The sequence below is a fragment of the Gadus macrocephalus genome, chromosome 23 (genome assembly GCF_031168955.1).
Source record: "Gadus macrocephalus chromosome 23, ASM3116895v1".
Classification (NCBI taxonomy): Eukaryota; Metazoa; Chordata; class Actinopteri; order Gadiformes; family Gadidae; genus Gadus; species Gadus macrocephalus.
Genome location: NC_082404.1, coordinates 8,880,613 through 8,897,401, shown reverse-complemented (window position 1 = coordinate 8,897,401; position 16,789 = coordinate 8,880,613). Strand labels below are relative to the sequence as shown.

At 46.9% G+C, this 16,789-nt stretch overlaps 1 protein-coding gene across 11 annotated transcripts in view; it reads right to left on the bottom strand.

Moving 5' to 3' along the window:
• Positions 1-16,789, bottom strand: part of myom1b (myomesin 1b) — a 30,462-nt gene that overhangs the window by 10,315 nt on the left and 3,358 nt on the right. For 4 of the 11 annotated variants that reach the window (XM_060045604.1, XM_060045609.1, XM_060045613.1 and 1 more), the window contains 19 exons: positions 16,586-16,760; positions 14,834-14,991; positions 14,502-14,594; positions 13,005-13,093; positions 12,496-12,537; positions 10,494-10,508; positions 9,550-9,711; positions 8,974-9,135; positions 7,275-7,416; positions 6,145-6,344; positions 5,928-5,981; positions 5,477-5,601; positions 5,101-5,284; positions 4,689-4,863; positions 4,195-4,316; positions 2,943-2,960; positions 794-990; positions 351-477; positions 24-208 (listed from right to left, as the gene is read on the bottom strand). In XM_060045604.1, the coding sequence (XP_059901587.1) occupies positions 24-208; positions 351-477; positions 794-990; positions 2,943-2,960; positions 4,195-4,316; positions 4,689-4,863; positions 5,101-5,284; positions 5,477-5,601; positions 5,928-5,981; positions 6,145-6,344; positions 7,275-7,416; positions 8,974-9,135; positions 9,550-9,711; positions 10,494-10,508; positions 12,496-12,537; positions 13,005-13,093; positions 14,502-14,594; positions 14,834-14,991; positions 16,586-16,760 (2,425 nt within the window). The remainder of the gene's footprint in view (positions 1-23; positions 209-350; positions 478-793; positions 991-2,942; positions 2,961-4,194; positions 4,317-4,688; positions 4,864-5,100; positions 5,285-5,476; positions 5,602-5,927; positions 5,982-6,144; positions 6,345-7,274; positions 7,417-8,973; positions 9,136-9,549; positions 9,712-10,493; positions 10,509-12,495; positions 12,538-13,004; positions 13,094-14,501; positions 14,595-14,833; positions 14,992-16,585; positions 16,761-16,789) is intronic. The other 7 variants (XM_060045607.1, XM_060045611.1, XM_060045606.1 and 4 more) reach the window with 4 other exon arrangements.

Here is a 16,789-nt window from a genome sequence, read left to right as displayed (position 1 = left end):
TTTGCTCGAGGATGTCGACTCACCTTGATGAACTTGCCGTCGGTTGCCTTCTTGTTGATGCCTCGCCACGCCTCCTCAGACGCCCCCGCCTCCTTGATGTCCACGTAGAAGCCGTTGACCGCGTCGCGACCCTGGTAAACCGGCGGCTTCCATAGCAACACCAACGAGCTGCTGCGTACCTCGGTCACCTGGAGATCGTGAGGGGGTCCTGGGAACCAGTCAGGAGGAAGCTCAAGGTCAGACCCTACACTGAATTACCCGAAAAAAATGGCCAGCTGTTTTTTTCTTGATGAAAACCATTCCTCATCTACTGAGATGGGAGAACGTTTGGGTAGCATAGAACTCCTCACCTGGCACAGCAATGGTCCACTCCTCACATAGGAAGGTGTTGCTAGGCAACGAGGGGATGCCGACCCCCGCCATGTTGGCCGCACGCACCTGGAACTGGTACTTCTTGTTTTCCTTCAGGTCGCACACCTGTAGAGGAAAGACAGCAGACCCTTCACAATAAAGGTTCTTCCCAAACTCCATATATAGATAAACATGGGCTGGTATGTCTGGTATGCTGGTTCCTATACCTACTCTGCACTCAGTCCAGATGTCTTTCAGCAACTAGGTTGCTCTGCACTATAACTTGCTTTGGGTAAAAGCCTCAGCTAAATGACTAAATGTTAAACAATCCTATTGCTTGAGAAAGGATCGACAAGTTCTAATTTCTCAATTTCTCGACCTTCTAAACTACTTTGAAGTGGGGTGTTTTCTGAGCGGATGATTGGTTGAGACCGGGACTCACCCTGTAGGCTCTGTCGCTGACCGACTGAATGTTGGCCTCGTGCCACTGGCCCTCCATGCCGTCAATGACCTCGCGATAGTCCACAAAGTAGCCGGTGATATCTGAACCGCCCACAAAGGCGGGCTGCTTCCACCCCAGCACCATGGAGTCCCGGACACACTCCAGGACGCTGATGCCGAACGGGGGCGCAGGGGAGGCTGAGGGGGGGGGGGGACATCACATGACAGCATGTCAAACCCGAGTGCTACGGGTGTGGCCGATCAGTAGAAACTGAAGCTCTGGAATTGAACTGTCGTCCCCATGTTGTTTCTAGTTTGGGGGCAGGGTCCCTTAGTGGTCTGGGTGTCTGGCTTCCAGCTGAAGGATTCTGGGTTTGAACCCCAATGTCCATAGTTTATCTGTATCTTTGAGATGCTCTTTTAAGATATCACTGTAAGACACCTTGGATAACCTTGGTGACATTGAGGGAACTAATGATGGACGAGCAAGACCTCCCAGACACTAACAGCACATCAAACATTACACATATTTACACATATGGATGATGATGAGATGCATGATTAGATAGGACTTGCACTCTATTCTGACCAACCAGATCATTCCAGATCAGTCCGGTTGGTCTGTTCTTATATGGTAGCGTTTTTAAGCTTCAGTTTCAAGCTCCAATTTCAAAGCACAGCCAAAATCATACCACATATATTAATGCAGAATAATGGCATAATACCTCATTAAAGGCAATCAAATTACTCTTTAATTTATAGTCATTAAATGTGATATCACAGAAGGAAAAGCATCAAACCACAGCACAACTGCAGATTTAACTTGAACAAGTTCCCGCCACTGCTTATTAGCTAGTGATAATCATACAGCTAATGATGTAGTGTTTTATGTCACAGTATTTTAGCATAAGTATACAATGTTTTTAATAACTGGGTTCTACAATAACATTAATGGTACAGAATATATTACATATTCAATCATTTGAGTAATTTAAATCTATTTTATATGTCCAACAAAAAAGTACATTGCTACATATATATATATATTAAAAGTGTTATTTTAGTAGATGAATATATTGTATATAGTGTATGCATTGGTTAGCTATATCTTTTTTATATGAATGATTTATCACTAGTGTCCAGTTCTAGTTGTGATTGGTTGAGCCATTCTTCCAGGGAAAGAGAGTGATTGGCTAGTTCCTGTAATGACATAGACCTACTTGCTATGGCATCACCACTATGTTATTGTGTGACCACCCATAGGGGGCGATGTTCTACACAGGAACCAGCCCTTAGTGGGAAAGTGACTAAAGGTTTAATTTGCTGTGACAGAGGACTATCTACTATGCGGTGGTGTTTAACCTCAGTTAGCTTCACAGTGACTTACCTTTGGGAGAACCTTCTCACCTGAAGATACTATTAGACATATTATTATTCAGCATTTTGTGATTGAGAATTCTTTCTTAAAATGGTTCAATGAGAAGCAACCTTTTCTGCAATTGTCTAAAGAAATGACAGAAAATTTTACTAAAAACACCTTGGTTCGGGGGGGGGGGGGGGGGGGGGATAAAAGAAGAAACGTTTTTTGTGTGTGTGCTGTGTGGGATGTCTCTCCATCTCTGACCAGTCCTCACCTGTCGAGTCTCTCCTGGGTCTTTGTGCCGTGGCGTCTACAGAGAACTTACGCTTTTCTAACGGCTCTCTGCTGCCCCCTATGGCCTCTTCCTCGCCATTGCAGGCTGGGGCTAGGGGCGGGGTTATGAGCGCCGTTATTGGCGGCGTTATGGCCGCCGTTATTGGAGCCGTTATGGGCGCCGTTATGGGCGCCGCTAGGGGCGTGTTTGAGACCACGTCTGATACTGAACCTGATCCCGACTCCAGTTCGGGGGCCCAAGAGACGCTGCCTCGCTTTGCGCCTTTGTTTGGACTCTTAGTGGCGGGATATTGGGACTCAACTGAGTTAGCATTAGCCTTAGCATTAGCCGCGACGCTCGCCTCGGCTTTAGCCGTGGGCGTGTCAGTCAGAGCGTTGCCCCTTAGCATGGTAGTGTCAGCGGGGGGCTGGACAGTGTCATGCGTGTCCGTCCAGCGTGGCCCGTGCTGGGTTAGTCCGCCCCTGTTCCCTCCCGGCCCCATTTCCGGCAACACACCGTGAGGAATGCCGCCCCCTACAGGAGTTAGCGGAGAAGAGCAGAAGAGCCGATTTTAGTTGAGCACAGGGTCCGTTCTGACCCCACACATTTGAACAGACACGGAAACAGAACAGACAGGAAGATATTGACAGAAACAGAACAGGCAGATAGAACAGACAGAACATACTCTTGGCTACAAAACCTTTGTCTCTATATTAACATGAACAACAATATTAACAACATTTACGTTTAGATACAGTATTTGTTGTCTTCATCTGACTGACAGTTGGTCAATGAAGACAAGATGGCCGACAGGTGACATCTGTGAGTTAGGAGGAGGAGGAGGACGGTAGCGTGTTAGGTAACATACTCGTGCACGTGAGCTATGGCAGGGATGTGGAATAGGTGCACAGGCTTTGTGTGGCTTTGTGTGCCTCGTAATTAGGAGATACATATTTTGTCATCACGGGAGAAAAGGCCAATACATTTTCCCTCAATAATGTCATACGCTTCTCCGTATAAATCAATGAATTTGTCGGATTTAGAAATGAATCAAGTAGCATCAAATAAATGATGCGGAAAAGTGTTCATATGTGTTTATCTTTGTTTGTTTTGTTCCGTTGCGGAACAAGAAACAATGCTACAGCAAGAGGAGACAGGGTTTGAGACACCATGCAGATGCTGGTTGCGGTGGGGGTGATGGGAGTGTGTGTGTGCAGGGTGAGTGGAGGGTACCTGTAGCACCAGGTCAGGGGGTGGTCGACACATGTCGTGCCCAGGAGAGGTGGAGGAAAGTGGGGTGGAGGAGAGGGAGGTGGATGGTGGATACAAAGGTGGGTGGCAGGGGCTGGGTATTGAGGTGGTTGTAACCATGGGAACGAGAGACGGCCTGGTTTGCAACACCTGCTGAGTTGGATCTCGATGACCCAATTTAGAGGACGTGTGCAAGACTCGAGCAGCGGTGGGGTTGGGGGTGGAGTGGGAGGGTGGAGGGAGCATGTGACCGTGCCTCGCAGTGTGATTGGATGACGCAGTGGAATCATGGGAAACAGAGTAGGCGATGTAGACGCAGATGGGAAGAGGAACACATACTAGCCTCTCTTTTAGCTCTACATGAAATCCATCTAATTAGCAGTCCTCATCTACTTAGTATTCACTGATAATGTATGCACTGCGTGACAACAAGATGAATCCTCAAACATCCTGGACAGTGATTGGTCTATGAAGTAAAACAAATGAAAGAAGGGAGGGCCTTATCTCTTCCACCCACCAATAGCGGCCTTGACCAGGACTGGCTCAGACTCCTGAGAGCTCACGCTAATACCAGCAGCGTTCACCGCTCTCACTTTGAACACGTAGGTCTCGCCGGTCACCAGGCCATGGCACACGAACCTGGAGAAAAAATGAAAGCATGGTGAGGAGCCAACAGAAATCTGGAGAGGGGGAAAAGGGGAGGAGCCAGCAGGAACCTGGAGACAGAGAGGGATATCAAGGGGAGGAGCCAAAAGGAACCTAGAGAGAAAGAGAGAAAACAAGGGGAGGAGCCAACAAGAACCTGGTGAGAGAGGCAAAACAAGGGGAGGAGCCAACAGGAACCTGGAGAGAGAGAAAGGGAAAACAAGGGGACGAGCCAACAGGAACCTGGAGAGAGAAAAACAAAGTTGAGGATCTTGGAGAGAGAGGGAAAACATAGTGAGGTACCCGTGGAAGGACACAAGGAAAACAAGATGATGAACCTGGAGAGATAGCAAACATGTAGTTTACCTGGACCCTGGTACAGGCTTGTTGTTGCAGGGTTCCCAGGTGTCGCTGCCCACCACGCTGGTCTCTATGTAGTAGCCCACCAGGTCCTTGGCATGGCGGGACTTCTCCCAGGAGACCACCACCGATGTGTCTGTGTTCCTGGTCGCCACCACACGCTCTGGGGCTGCTGGGACATCTGGAGACCACCACGGACACGGTCAGCTGACTTTAGACTAAAAACAGCCTTCAAACTACGGTAGGTACACTTACATGACTTAAATGATCTTAATCAGTCACGAATCAGTAATCTTACTTTAAGAGATGACCGTAGTCTGATCATTCCTTAATTCAATGTATGTATGTATGTATGTATGTGTGTATGTGACTGTGTGTGTGTGTGTGTGTGTGTGTGTGTGTGTGTGAGTATCCTCACCCAGCTTGTCTCCCACGGTGGTGGCCTCGGTGGGGGGGGACGGCTCCCCCACCCCGGCTGAGTTGCAGCAGCGAACCCTGAAGCTGTAGGACTTCCCCTCGGCCAGGTCGAACAGCGCGAAGCGGGGGGACTTCACCGGGATCTCTGTGTTCACCCTCTGCCAGCTGTCAGTACCGGACACACACTGAGAGACACACACACACACACACACACACACACACACACACACACACACACACACACACACACACACACACACACACACACACACACACACACACACACACACACACACACACACACAGGCTTTAGAAGGGCATGCAAACCAGAACCCAGAGGGGTTACCAGGTAAGTAAGTAAGAAGGTTGTGGCTCACCTTCTCCACGTAGTACATGATGCCCTCGTGACCTCTCTCTCCAGGGGGCTTCCAGCTCAGGACCACGTAGTTCTTGGTCGCCTCGGTCACCTCCAGCTCAAGGGGTTTCCCGGGAACCACGCCCTCTGATAGGGGGTCATAGGTCAGAGGATTATTGGCCAACATTGAACTCAAGGAGGATGATGTTAGCATGATGCTAGTGCAATGTAAGGTGAGGGCGGGGCAATATTTCAGGAACATTGTTGTATCGTCTCTCAATCAAGTTATCGATTTATCGTGATACCCAGTGTGCGCCCTGAAAATAATAAAATATGAGTCATGAGTCAGAAGGAAAGCTCTCTGGACATTTATCAATATTGTGTAAACTCCCCAATGGTTGTCGTGATAATATTTTTTCCCATATCCCAGACCAGCTGGATTCCGCTGTGATGCTAACAGCACGCTAGGCTACCTGCTGGCTCCTCCTCCGTCACGATGATCTGACCAGTCACGGGGGCCGAGGTTCCTACGATAAACACAAACACAGGATGTCATCCCTTGTTCAAACGATCGAGAGCTAATGATGCTTGCAAACCTGCTATAATACTGACATTCATTTATTTACAGTATCCAAATGTCCCTGCATCGATATCTTCATATCATCCGGACCCCTCATCACGTGTTCCTACCTCTCACGCGGGCGCGGTCGGCGGCGTCCACGGCGGCCACGGGTTCAGAGGTGCGTGACGGGCGGCTCATGCCGCTCTTGTTGACGGCCCGCACGCGGAAGGCGTAGGACCGCCCCTCCACCAGCCCGGTGACGGGGAGGCGGGCGAACTTGACGGGGGTGTCGTTGCACTGGATCCAGTGGTTGGTTCCAACCTCACACCTGGAGAGCGACCAACAGGTACATGGTCAGACCCGGCCGGACCACAGTCACGTTGCTATGGTGATAGAACACCCTGGATTCCTAATACAGTCGAGGACCGCAGGGCGTGCTCTGTAGGTTGGTATAGATTTCATCCGTAACACGTTAAGTAGAATCCTAAAGGGCTGTCTCACCTCTCCATTGTATTGAATTTGTTGTATGCATTAAACTAGCCAGTTAAATAGTATATATTATGAAATCTAATTCTCAGTTTGTCTGTTCGTACCCTGAGGCCCCTCAGTGCCTTCCAGTGGCCATTGGGGCCTAAACTGTTCCAGACAAATGTCTTATGGATTCCAGTTGGTAGGTGTCAGTGAGTGATGAACTGTCCAGACAAAGGTCTTGTGTATTCCAGATGGTAGGTGTAAGTGAGTGATGACCTGTAGCCATGGGGTCACAGCTGTTGTTTTGAGTCCGTAAATCCTCCCCGAAGTTACAATTTCTTAAAACAAACACAGGATATGTCTCGGGGTTCCAGGATGGTGGGATTAAAATAACTTTTTTTGCCTGATTTGGGCAGTTCTTGTGAGGGCAGGCAATGTCCATTCATATATAAAACATTACTAACTCTAACATACTAGCTCAAGATAATGACTTACCCATCTGCATGCAAATGAGCGGCTCACTTGTACACTAACGAGCGACTCACCTGTATCATGCTAACGAGCGACTCACTTGTACGCTAACAAGCGACTCACCTGTATCACGCTAACGAGCGACTCACATGTACGCTAACGAGCGACTCACCTGTATCAGGCTAACGACCGACTCACTTATACACTAACAAGCGACTCACCTGTATCACGCTAACGAGCGACTCACTTGTACGCTAACGAGCGACTCACTTGTACACTTACAAGCAACTCCCCTGTATGCTAATGAGCGACTCACCTGTCCACAAAGTATCCCAGGATGGAGTTCCCTCCGTCCACCGCCGGCTGCTTCCAGGAGACGATGACGTAATCTTTGTTGGCGTCCAGACAGCGCACGTCCAGGGGGGCCCCAGGGGCCCCTTCCACCTCCGCATCCGCATCTGGCCGGTCGTATACAAAGTATTGTTAAGTAATGTACGGGATAATGTACAGCGAGCCGGCCTTTATTAAAAAACACACCCTGAAAGGGTGAAGCAGGACCCTGACAAGAAGCGGAGGGGTCCTGAAATACCCTGAAGGTACATAGTCCCGGTAATTACATGGCTACTTACTAAAATATACAGTTGGAAATAGCCCCCATAGCAACGGTCAGTTATTCATAGAAGCGCCCTGCTATGAAGAAATAACAGACCGTGGAATGCCCTAATTGACTCATCGGAATTGAGTTTTAAAAAAGGCTGTGTAACCAAATGTAATATTACTTCAATACTGCAAAATACGCAGCACCCCTCAGCATCCCAATCTATCAGGCAGCATAAGGGTTAAATTAAACTACCGTATTATGGTTTTGTATTGTATATTCAATACAGGACAGCATTATTACACTGCTGCACTGCTTTTTTAAAACACTTGAAGCTAAGTAGTTAAAACACTGGCTATTTTAAAACAATAGCTGGCTAATTTAAACAACTAAGTACTTTAAAACACTAGTCAACCAATTAAAAAAGGACAACTTTACAACATTTGCTAACTACTTTAAAACATTGTCTAGCTTAAAAGGCCAGCTGCTTCATGGCTAAACTATGCCCATAGGTGATGGAGACTATATTGAGCTACAGTATCTCCACTCTAATCAGAGATACGAGTGGAATCCTGCTTTGTTTACCGCAAGGCCCTGGCTGAGCCCTCTGGGAATAGCCCCATCTCTTTCTAAACCACTTCTACTGGCTGACCCTGAACTCTGCAGCAGGGGCAGGGGCTTTGTGTCGCTCCAACCTTCAATACTATTCACACAACACATGGTCCATGTGCCTAGTCCGAAGCAGTAACATATCAGGTCATCAGCATACAATAGCAGCAGTAGGCCGGAAGACAGGCGACAGAGGGACGGCTGCATCATCCATATTAATGTCAACCTGTGGCAGCTGAGTGTGGCTTTCCAAAGACTTTGTTGGCATCCATTTTAAGGCCCTCGCCCATTCAAACATGTTCGTATTTATTATTATAGTTATCTGGTGGCACAGGAGGTGTTTGGTTGACACTGGGTGCTTGATCAAAGTCACCAAGTATTTATCGAGGGAATGAAAAACTTTGGCCAACACTAAACATATTTAACGATGCACATATTTAACACATATTTAACGATGGACAATTCCGGAGAACAATATATAAAGATGTTTGAGACATATCTGTAAGAGTGGGTCAAATTTGACATTATACAGCACAATGTGTCTTCGTACGATTCATTCAGTCATTTTTCAGATACTGGAGAGTAATTAACAAGTTACTGAACGGTCATATCTTTCAACCTGTCTTTATCTTGTGACACCGGGTCTGAGAGGAATCCATCATCCCAAATGGGTCATGAGACGACAGATGGTTGCTTCTCTTTAGCGTAAATCAATACTGAATGCCTTGTTCCCCGCCAGTGTCTGCTACTCCGTGTGGGGGAGGGCATGACGGGGGATTCGTTTTTGGAGGCGGCCGCGACTGCTCACCTCTGACAAAAACGTAGGCAGAGTAGGTCTCGTATCCGGACTTGGTGGTGACGCGGAGGGTGTACAGGCCCTCGTCCTCCTTGTTGAGGTGCGTGAGGGTCAGGGTGGCGCGGTCGCCGCTCCAGTGCATCTGATGCCACTTGCTGGGCGCCAGCAGCACGTCTGGCCGTCGGGACGGAGATCAACGGGATGTCAGCAGACTCAATGACAACGTGATGGCGTAAACACACTCAATGTCAATATAACGATGTCATCAATGTGACGATGTCAGCTAATTCAATCAATAAATATGTGATCGGTATAATGATGCCAAATGCAATGAGACTATCAATATGATCACTTGTTTATGGAAATTGTTTGACTAGTTTGATCTAATGTGACAGTTTGCTGACGCCCACGCCGCGACGTAGTCGGGCCTCGAACCAGCAACCCCAAGAACAAGAGGCCAAGCCAAATGACCGCAGGGCCGCAGGTCACGGTGCTCTTACATTGGGAGTGCTTTGTCCGGACTACAGCCGGTCCCTTTGTTACGCTCCTAACCTAAGCACCCATGGGCAAGGCGTGCAGCCTCCTCACCGTCGCGGTACCACTCCACGCCGGGCTGGTAGCGCTCCAGGTTGGGGTGGATGATGACCGTGCAGCCCAGGCTCATGGTCTCGCCCTCCCGGCCGAAGGAGACGCCAAACGTGTCCACGATGTGGGTCTTGAAGGTGATGCCGTACTCAGACACCAGGCCCACTGGGGGGGACGGAGATGTTTGGATCAGTGGAGGGATGGGGAGGAGGTGGAGGCACGCGTGCATGCTTTTGGATCGTTAAAGGGGAGGAGTCACACTCTGGAACACTGCTTCATCCGCGTGTTGTGAAACGCAGACTGCCACATGAACTCTGCTTTTGCGAGAAAAGAAATCACAGAGATGTTGGACCGTCGACGTCAGTGGTCGACCTTTTCTCGTTCCCGTTTTCACGGAAAGGGAGCTGATGTGGCAGACCGCAGAGACAACAGTACTCGTGTGATGGTCCCCCTTTAAACAGCAAACGCTTTAGCGTCTTTAGCTTGTGAACGGGCTGTCTAGCTTAATGGACAACAGGGTAAGTTCTAGTGATTTATCACACTAACTAATAATCAATTATCACACTTTCACTTTCATTAGTTCTTTAATGAAAACCATTATCGCCGGAGACAGACCCTAGAGACTGAGAGATGGGCAAAGGAGGGAAGTGGTGAACGAGAACAACACAGATGTGTGTTGCACTGAGGGTAGGAGAGGGACAGCTGACACACACATCACACCCAAACACCAACAGGAGAAATCCTTTCTCCCATACAGCCAAACATGAAAATGAAGACGACATGAAGTGAAGGAATCAGAAAGTACTCTAGTAGAGGAGAGACCGGTAACAGAGACTCAAGGTATGATGATGATGAAGATGATGATGATCGTGAGCATGCGGTGCCACACAAGCAGTGACTGCACCAACAACATCTAACTAGGAGAGGAGACCCCGGGGTCTCGTTACCTCGTGGATAGGACCCTGGGTCGCCCGCCGCAACAAGAGGAACAGAACTGGTGTTAGAGCTGAAGCACAAGTAGACCCTCACCCAACCCAACACTGTCATACAAACACCTAACACCACCCACCATCAAACCACCACAAAACACCATCACACCACCACCAGCACCACCACCAGCACACTAAAACACCATCATCACCACACCAACACCCTCACACCACCACCACCACCACCATCACACTAGAACACCATCATCACCACACCAACACCCTCACACCACCACCACCACCACCATCACACTAGAACACCATCATCACCACACCACCACCCTCACACCACAACCACCACCACCATCACACTAGAACACAATATCACCACCCAACACCTACACACCACCACCCAACACCAACACACCACCACCACAACCACCACCATCACACCACCACCCAACACCCTCACACCACAACCACCACCATCACACCACCACACTAGAACACAATATCACCACACCACCACCTACACACCACCACCCAACACCAACACACCACCACCACCACCAACACACCACAACCACCACCATCACACCACCACCCAACACCAACACACCACCACCATCACATCACCACCATCACATCACCACCATCACATCACCACCATCACATCACCACCATCACCACCACCACCATCACATCACATCACCACCATCACATCACCACCATCACATTATCACACCACCACCCCCAAACACCATCCCACCACCACCACGTTCACACTGTAGCACCGTCACCCTCAACACCCCACTCACACCATCACTACACCATCAACACCACACCACCACACTCACACCATCAATCCACCATCACACCATGACCCGCACATCATCCACACTACTACCTCCACCTCCACCATCAACACACCATCACAACATTACCCTTACACCACCATTATCACACCATAATCACACCCACCACTCTATCAAAAACACCATCGTATCACTCATACCTCCATCAACACCAACACCCCCTAAATCTTCACCCACATAATATAAATCCCCACCAACGTATGCATCACCACCGTCATCTGCACCACCAGACTATCAACAGAGCCAACATCTGCATCACATCACTACCCCTCAACACCATAACATTACCACAATCACATCACTACCCCTCAACACCATAACTTCACCAGTACCACAATCACATCACTACCCCTCAACACCATAACATTACCACAATCACATCACTACCCCTCAACACCATAACTTCACCAGTACCACAATCACATCACTACCCCTCAACACCATAACATTACCATTACCACAATCACATCACTACCCCTCAACACCATAACATTACCACAATCACATCACTACCCCTCAACACCATAACATTACCACAATCACATCACTACCCCTCAACACCATAACATTACCACAATCACATCACTACCCCTCAACACCATAACATGACCACAATCACATCACTACCCCTCAACACCATAACATTACCACAATCACATCACTACCCCTCAACACCATAACATTACCATTACCACAATCACATCACTACCCCTCAACACCATAACAGTACCACAATCACATCACTACCCCTCAACACCATAACTTCACCATTACCACAATCACATCATTATCACCATCTCCACCACAAACTCCATCATCATCCCCACCAACCCAAACCAAACACACATCCCATCTCCATCACGACAATAATAGCCCCACCAACCTGACCACACCACCAGCACCACCAACACTACCAGCACCCTCACACACTCCCAAAAATCTACACCTTCACCACCATCCCGAGTAGTCCAACATGGATGTATTTATGAGTCATCCATGGCCCACAGAGGGTCCAGGCATTAAAGTGCTAGTATGTGTAAAAATAATAGATTAAAAAAACAATCGATAAACAATGCAGGTTAAAACAAATTACAAAATAGACCTTTCAGATTTATGTTTAATACACATTTCATATTTCCTCTTACGTCTGGGTGAAGGTGCTGACGTGTCCATTTCTCCTTTAAATCCTGAAATAAAAGGAAAATAATTTGGTTATCAATTAATAATTAATTTTAAAAAAGTTAGTCGTTATGACACTCACTAACATACAAAAGCAATGTTTTCAATTACTTTCTCCGATATTTAGCACTCTTGATATTGGCAACTGCTTCAGTACAATGTGACTGTATTACAATTTTACACTTTAGCAACCCTTTGAAACATAATTACAGATAAACGTAACTTCGTTTTGTATTTATTCATAAAATACACATTTTAATTCCATTTGTATAGCATTTTATATTAAGATGGTGCACTACTACACTTTCTTAGAAGCTACTCCAATTTTGATTGCATGCAATCGTTAAATTGCGCTAAATGCTTGGATGAAATGTCTCAATTATAAGCATAAAAGCCACTGCTAAATGACTCAATGTACTGAACGTGTCTATGTGCTAGCTAGCCATCTAGCTGTACATCTTGTGGTGAAACGTACTCTTGACCACAACCGAGGCGTAAGCAGACTGCTCCCCCTTTGCGTTCATGGCAGACACGTGGTACTGCGCCGTGTCGTCGAAATCACATCTGGAAGAACAACATGCGCCATGTTTAAACTTTAACTGAACTTTAGTTTGAACACTACCTGTAGCTAAGGGGTCAGATCTCATTAAAAATAAGGTGGGGACTACAGACATGGCATTTTTTTTTTTCTGGAGGGCAATTCAGTAATATCACCAATGTATATCATATGATCTGCTGTAACAGACATGGCATTAAGCAATTAATGGTTTCTTAAAATATATATGAATGAAGCGCTTTGAGGTCTTCACTATACATATTCATCTCTATAACAGTGCCACACATCCACAAATACAGCACTATTAATTCTATGTAAATTAGGCTTAGAGGTCGAATGCACCAATCATATTTCCAACTGTTCAGACCACTGAGCAGGATACATAGGAGGAGGGACATAAAACAAAACCTTTAAAACGTGTATGTGCAAATTAATTCGAAGGTGGGGTCGTTTCTATCAAATATATCTTGACCAATTATTGAATTATCAACTCAGAAATTAATCTATGTCCATGCCTGTAACTCAACACAAAATATCCACTATGTTTACATAAGAAAATATGTACTTTATTAATCGCAGATGGGAAATTCGGGAATGCTGATCTCAACTAAACCTGTAACTGTAACGTCCACCATGTCCAAACCGAATCAGCAACTGAGACACGCGTCTCCCACCCCCCATCCTCCTCTACCCCCTCCCCCCTATGAACCGGTAAACCAAACCAGCTATGCCCCCCGCCCCCACCCCCCGTCCCCCCCCGTCCCGGTAGAACGTTCCATTACCCTGGGCCAGGAATACCAGGAGATTAAATAGACAGCTCTCATGATGTCATGAGTGCCAGGTGCTGAAGGTCTCTTCACATTAAAAGCCCCCCTGGCGTCTACCACCAGCTCATTATGTGTGTGTGTTTGAGTTAGCAGCAGCATCAGAAGCCCAGTGAGACCCTCAGCTCGGGTCGGAGATCTAAAATAACCCGCAGGGGCGACTGGCTGAGGCCAGCGGACTCCTGCGCTGCATTCTAGACTATTCCTGTTGTTATCTGGGGTGTCCGATTGAGCCGGGCCAAGAACAGAGCCGTCCCTGGGGTGTGTGTTCTCAACAGCCCGGGTCTGGGAGGGAGTACCTCTCACACTCTGTTGACACATGTAGACTAAACACACTGTGTTGAATGCAAACACACACACGTGTTCATGTTTATCAGTGTGTGTTCATTATGCTAACGTATAATTTAAACAAAAGCCATGTTTTTTTGACTTTTTTTTCAATCATGAAATAGTTCTCATGATCAAAACTATCCGAACAAACACGAAAATTAGGAGCTACTCTAAAGTCCAGGAAAAGACATCATAATCCAAACTCAGATGATTCTGATCATCTGAACATCTATTGGTTCTAAGGTGGACTAGGAGGACCTACCTGTCAATCTCCAGGGAGTGGACACTGTAGCTGCTCTCTATCTTATATTTGCCCGGGTGGGCAATGGGGTCGATGGTCACATTGTTTTTGTACCTTGTAGTGGAAAGCAGAGGAAGGCAGACAGGCAGACAGACAGATAGCCGACAGGACAAAGAGAGGAATTGAAGTAAACGACTAAAAGCTTGGCCAAAGAAAACATAAGAGAAAAGCTAGAGAAGGACAATGAAAGGTGGGTAAAGGACAGAAAGCAAGGAGCACTGAAAGAAGATGGATTGAAGTGTGTGTGTGTGTGTTTGTGTTGGTACGTGTGCACGTGTGTGGGGCAGACCTACCACACCACATGTGGGTTTGGCCATCCGCTTAGGGTGCAGTGTAGGCGTACACTCTGGTTCTCCCACACCGTGTGTGAGCGTGGTTTGATCACAAACTCCGGCGCGTGCATCAGGCTGTCCTTGTTCATTCTCTTGTTGTGTTCCTCGTTTTCATAGATCTGTCGGCATCGCAGACACCTCCCGTTAGCATCTCGGTTAGCATCAGCATCCCCCGTTAGCATTAGCCAAACCATTGGAATTTACATTCGGAATTAGCGTTAGCATAACCACACATAAAAATATGCTATCATGTGCTTCATGCACAAGCAAATGACCAGGCCATAAAAAAAGTATCCCCCGTTTAGTTTATTTAAAAATAACAGTGAACGATTTACGATACTTGATGGATAACCAGATACTGGGCACGTGGGTGTGTGGGTTATGTTCTGAGGCCTGGGCGCTCATCTGACAAGGTACTGGGGTGGACTGGGGCCAGGGGTGAGGACTGAGGGGGAAATGGATCACTGGTGGCCTGGGGACTGTGGTCAGGAGTTTGGACTAGGGGCAGGGTCTTATAAGATTTTCCTGTGATTCCCAGAAACAGGATATGATGTGGTATGTCTCGCCCTGTATGGTGGATTACTTGGCATAGTGGAGACAGCATCTTAGTATAACTAGGTTTTTATAAGCCTTGGTGGTGAACCTAACTCATGGTGGTGGATCTGTTAAAGATAAATACTCCCTCAGAAGCATTTAAGCTAACCCCTTGTCATATCGACTTTCATGTTCTTGGCTCTGAGAACCAAACCCTAGAGTATCCAAATCTAACCGGCTTCGTCTAATGGTATATGGTTGGATTGCACACTCATACACAACTTTCATTTTTCATGGATTCTAAAACAAATAGGTTGTAAATGTTGAACAAACTAGGGCCCGACCGATATTGATTTTTGAGTGCCGATGCCGATGCCGATTATTTTCAGAGAAAAATTACGATTACGATTTAATCGGCCGATTAAAAAAAAAAAAATAAAAAAAAAATAATAATACATAAAACGTAGTTTTTGATACCTTAAATATACTTTAAACACTTTGACGAATATGTGAATTGAATGCAGAACCTTTGAGTGTTTTAGAATTCATTTACAGTCAAAAATGAGTGTAATGTAAAATGTAAAATAAATAACTAACTCCCAATGTGCTGCGCTCGTGAGCAGTGACTAACACGTGCGTGCTGAGCAGTATGGTCTCACCGTTAGAGTCTACAGTATAACAAATTAACATGGCCTGGGACCTAAAGAAAAACAGGCCCAACATGCTCAAACAACGCGTCTTGTGTACATTGGTGAGGTGAGCGCGCAGCTGCCTGAGCGAGCGTGCTTTCATGTTGTACGGTAAAATTCAATCTCCTCTTTTTTACTCCAGATAAAGTTGTTAGTTAGCAAGGCGAATAGGAGCGCAATCTGCAGGATACTAATCGCAATAACATTTATAAAAAAAAAATAATAATAAAAAAAAAATAATAAAAAAAAAAAAAAGGTTGTAATCAGCGTCTTTTTGGCCGATGCCGATTATTTTCAAAAAGGCTATAATCGGCCGATTAAATCGGCAGGCCGATAAATCGGTCGGGCCCTAGAACAAACCACAAAAATGTGTATTCAATAAACAACATTATTATCTCTCTATTTACGTGAAAACCTTCTAGGTGGAACTCCACCATGAAATCACGGTGTTGTGATGTCATCACCGGGTTGTGATGTCACCACCACTGACCGTTTTGCTGAGGGAGATGCGTTCAGCTGATTCGCGAATGGTCACCTTCCTGGAGCTGACCTCTGACCTCTCCATCTCCAGCCCGCTCGTGAAATGATCCTGACCCCACATGGAGGCAGACGTCGCCTTCAAGCGTGAATCTTCTACACCCGAATAACCACCAGCAAACTCCAGACTAGGAGGTCCAGTAGGAGGGGGAGCAGA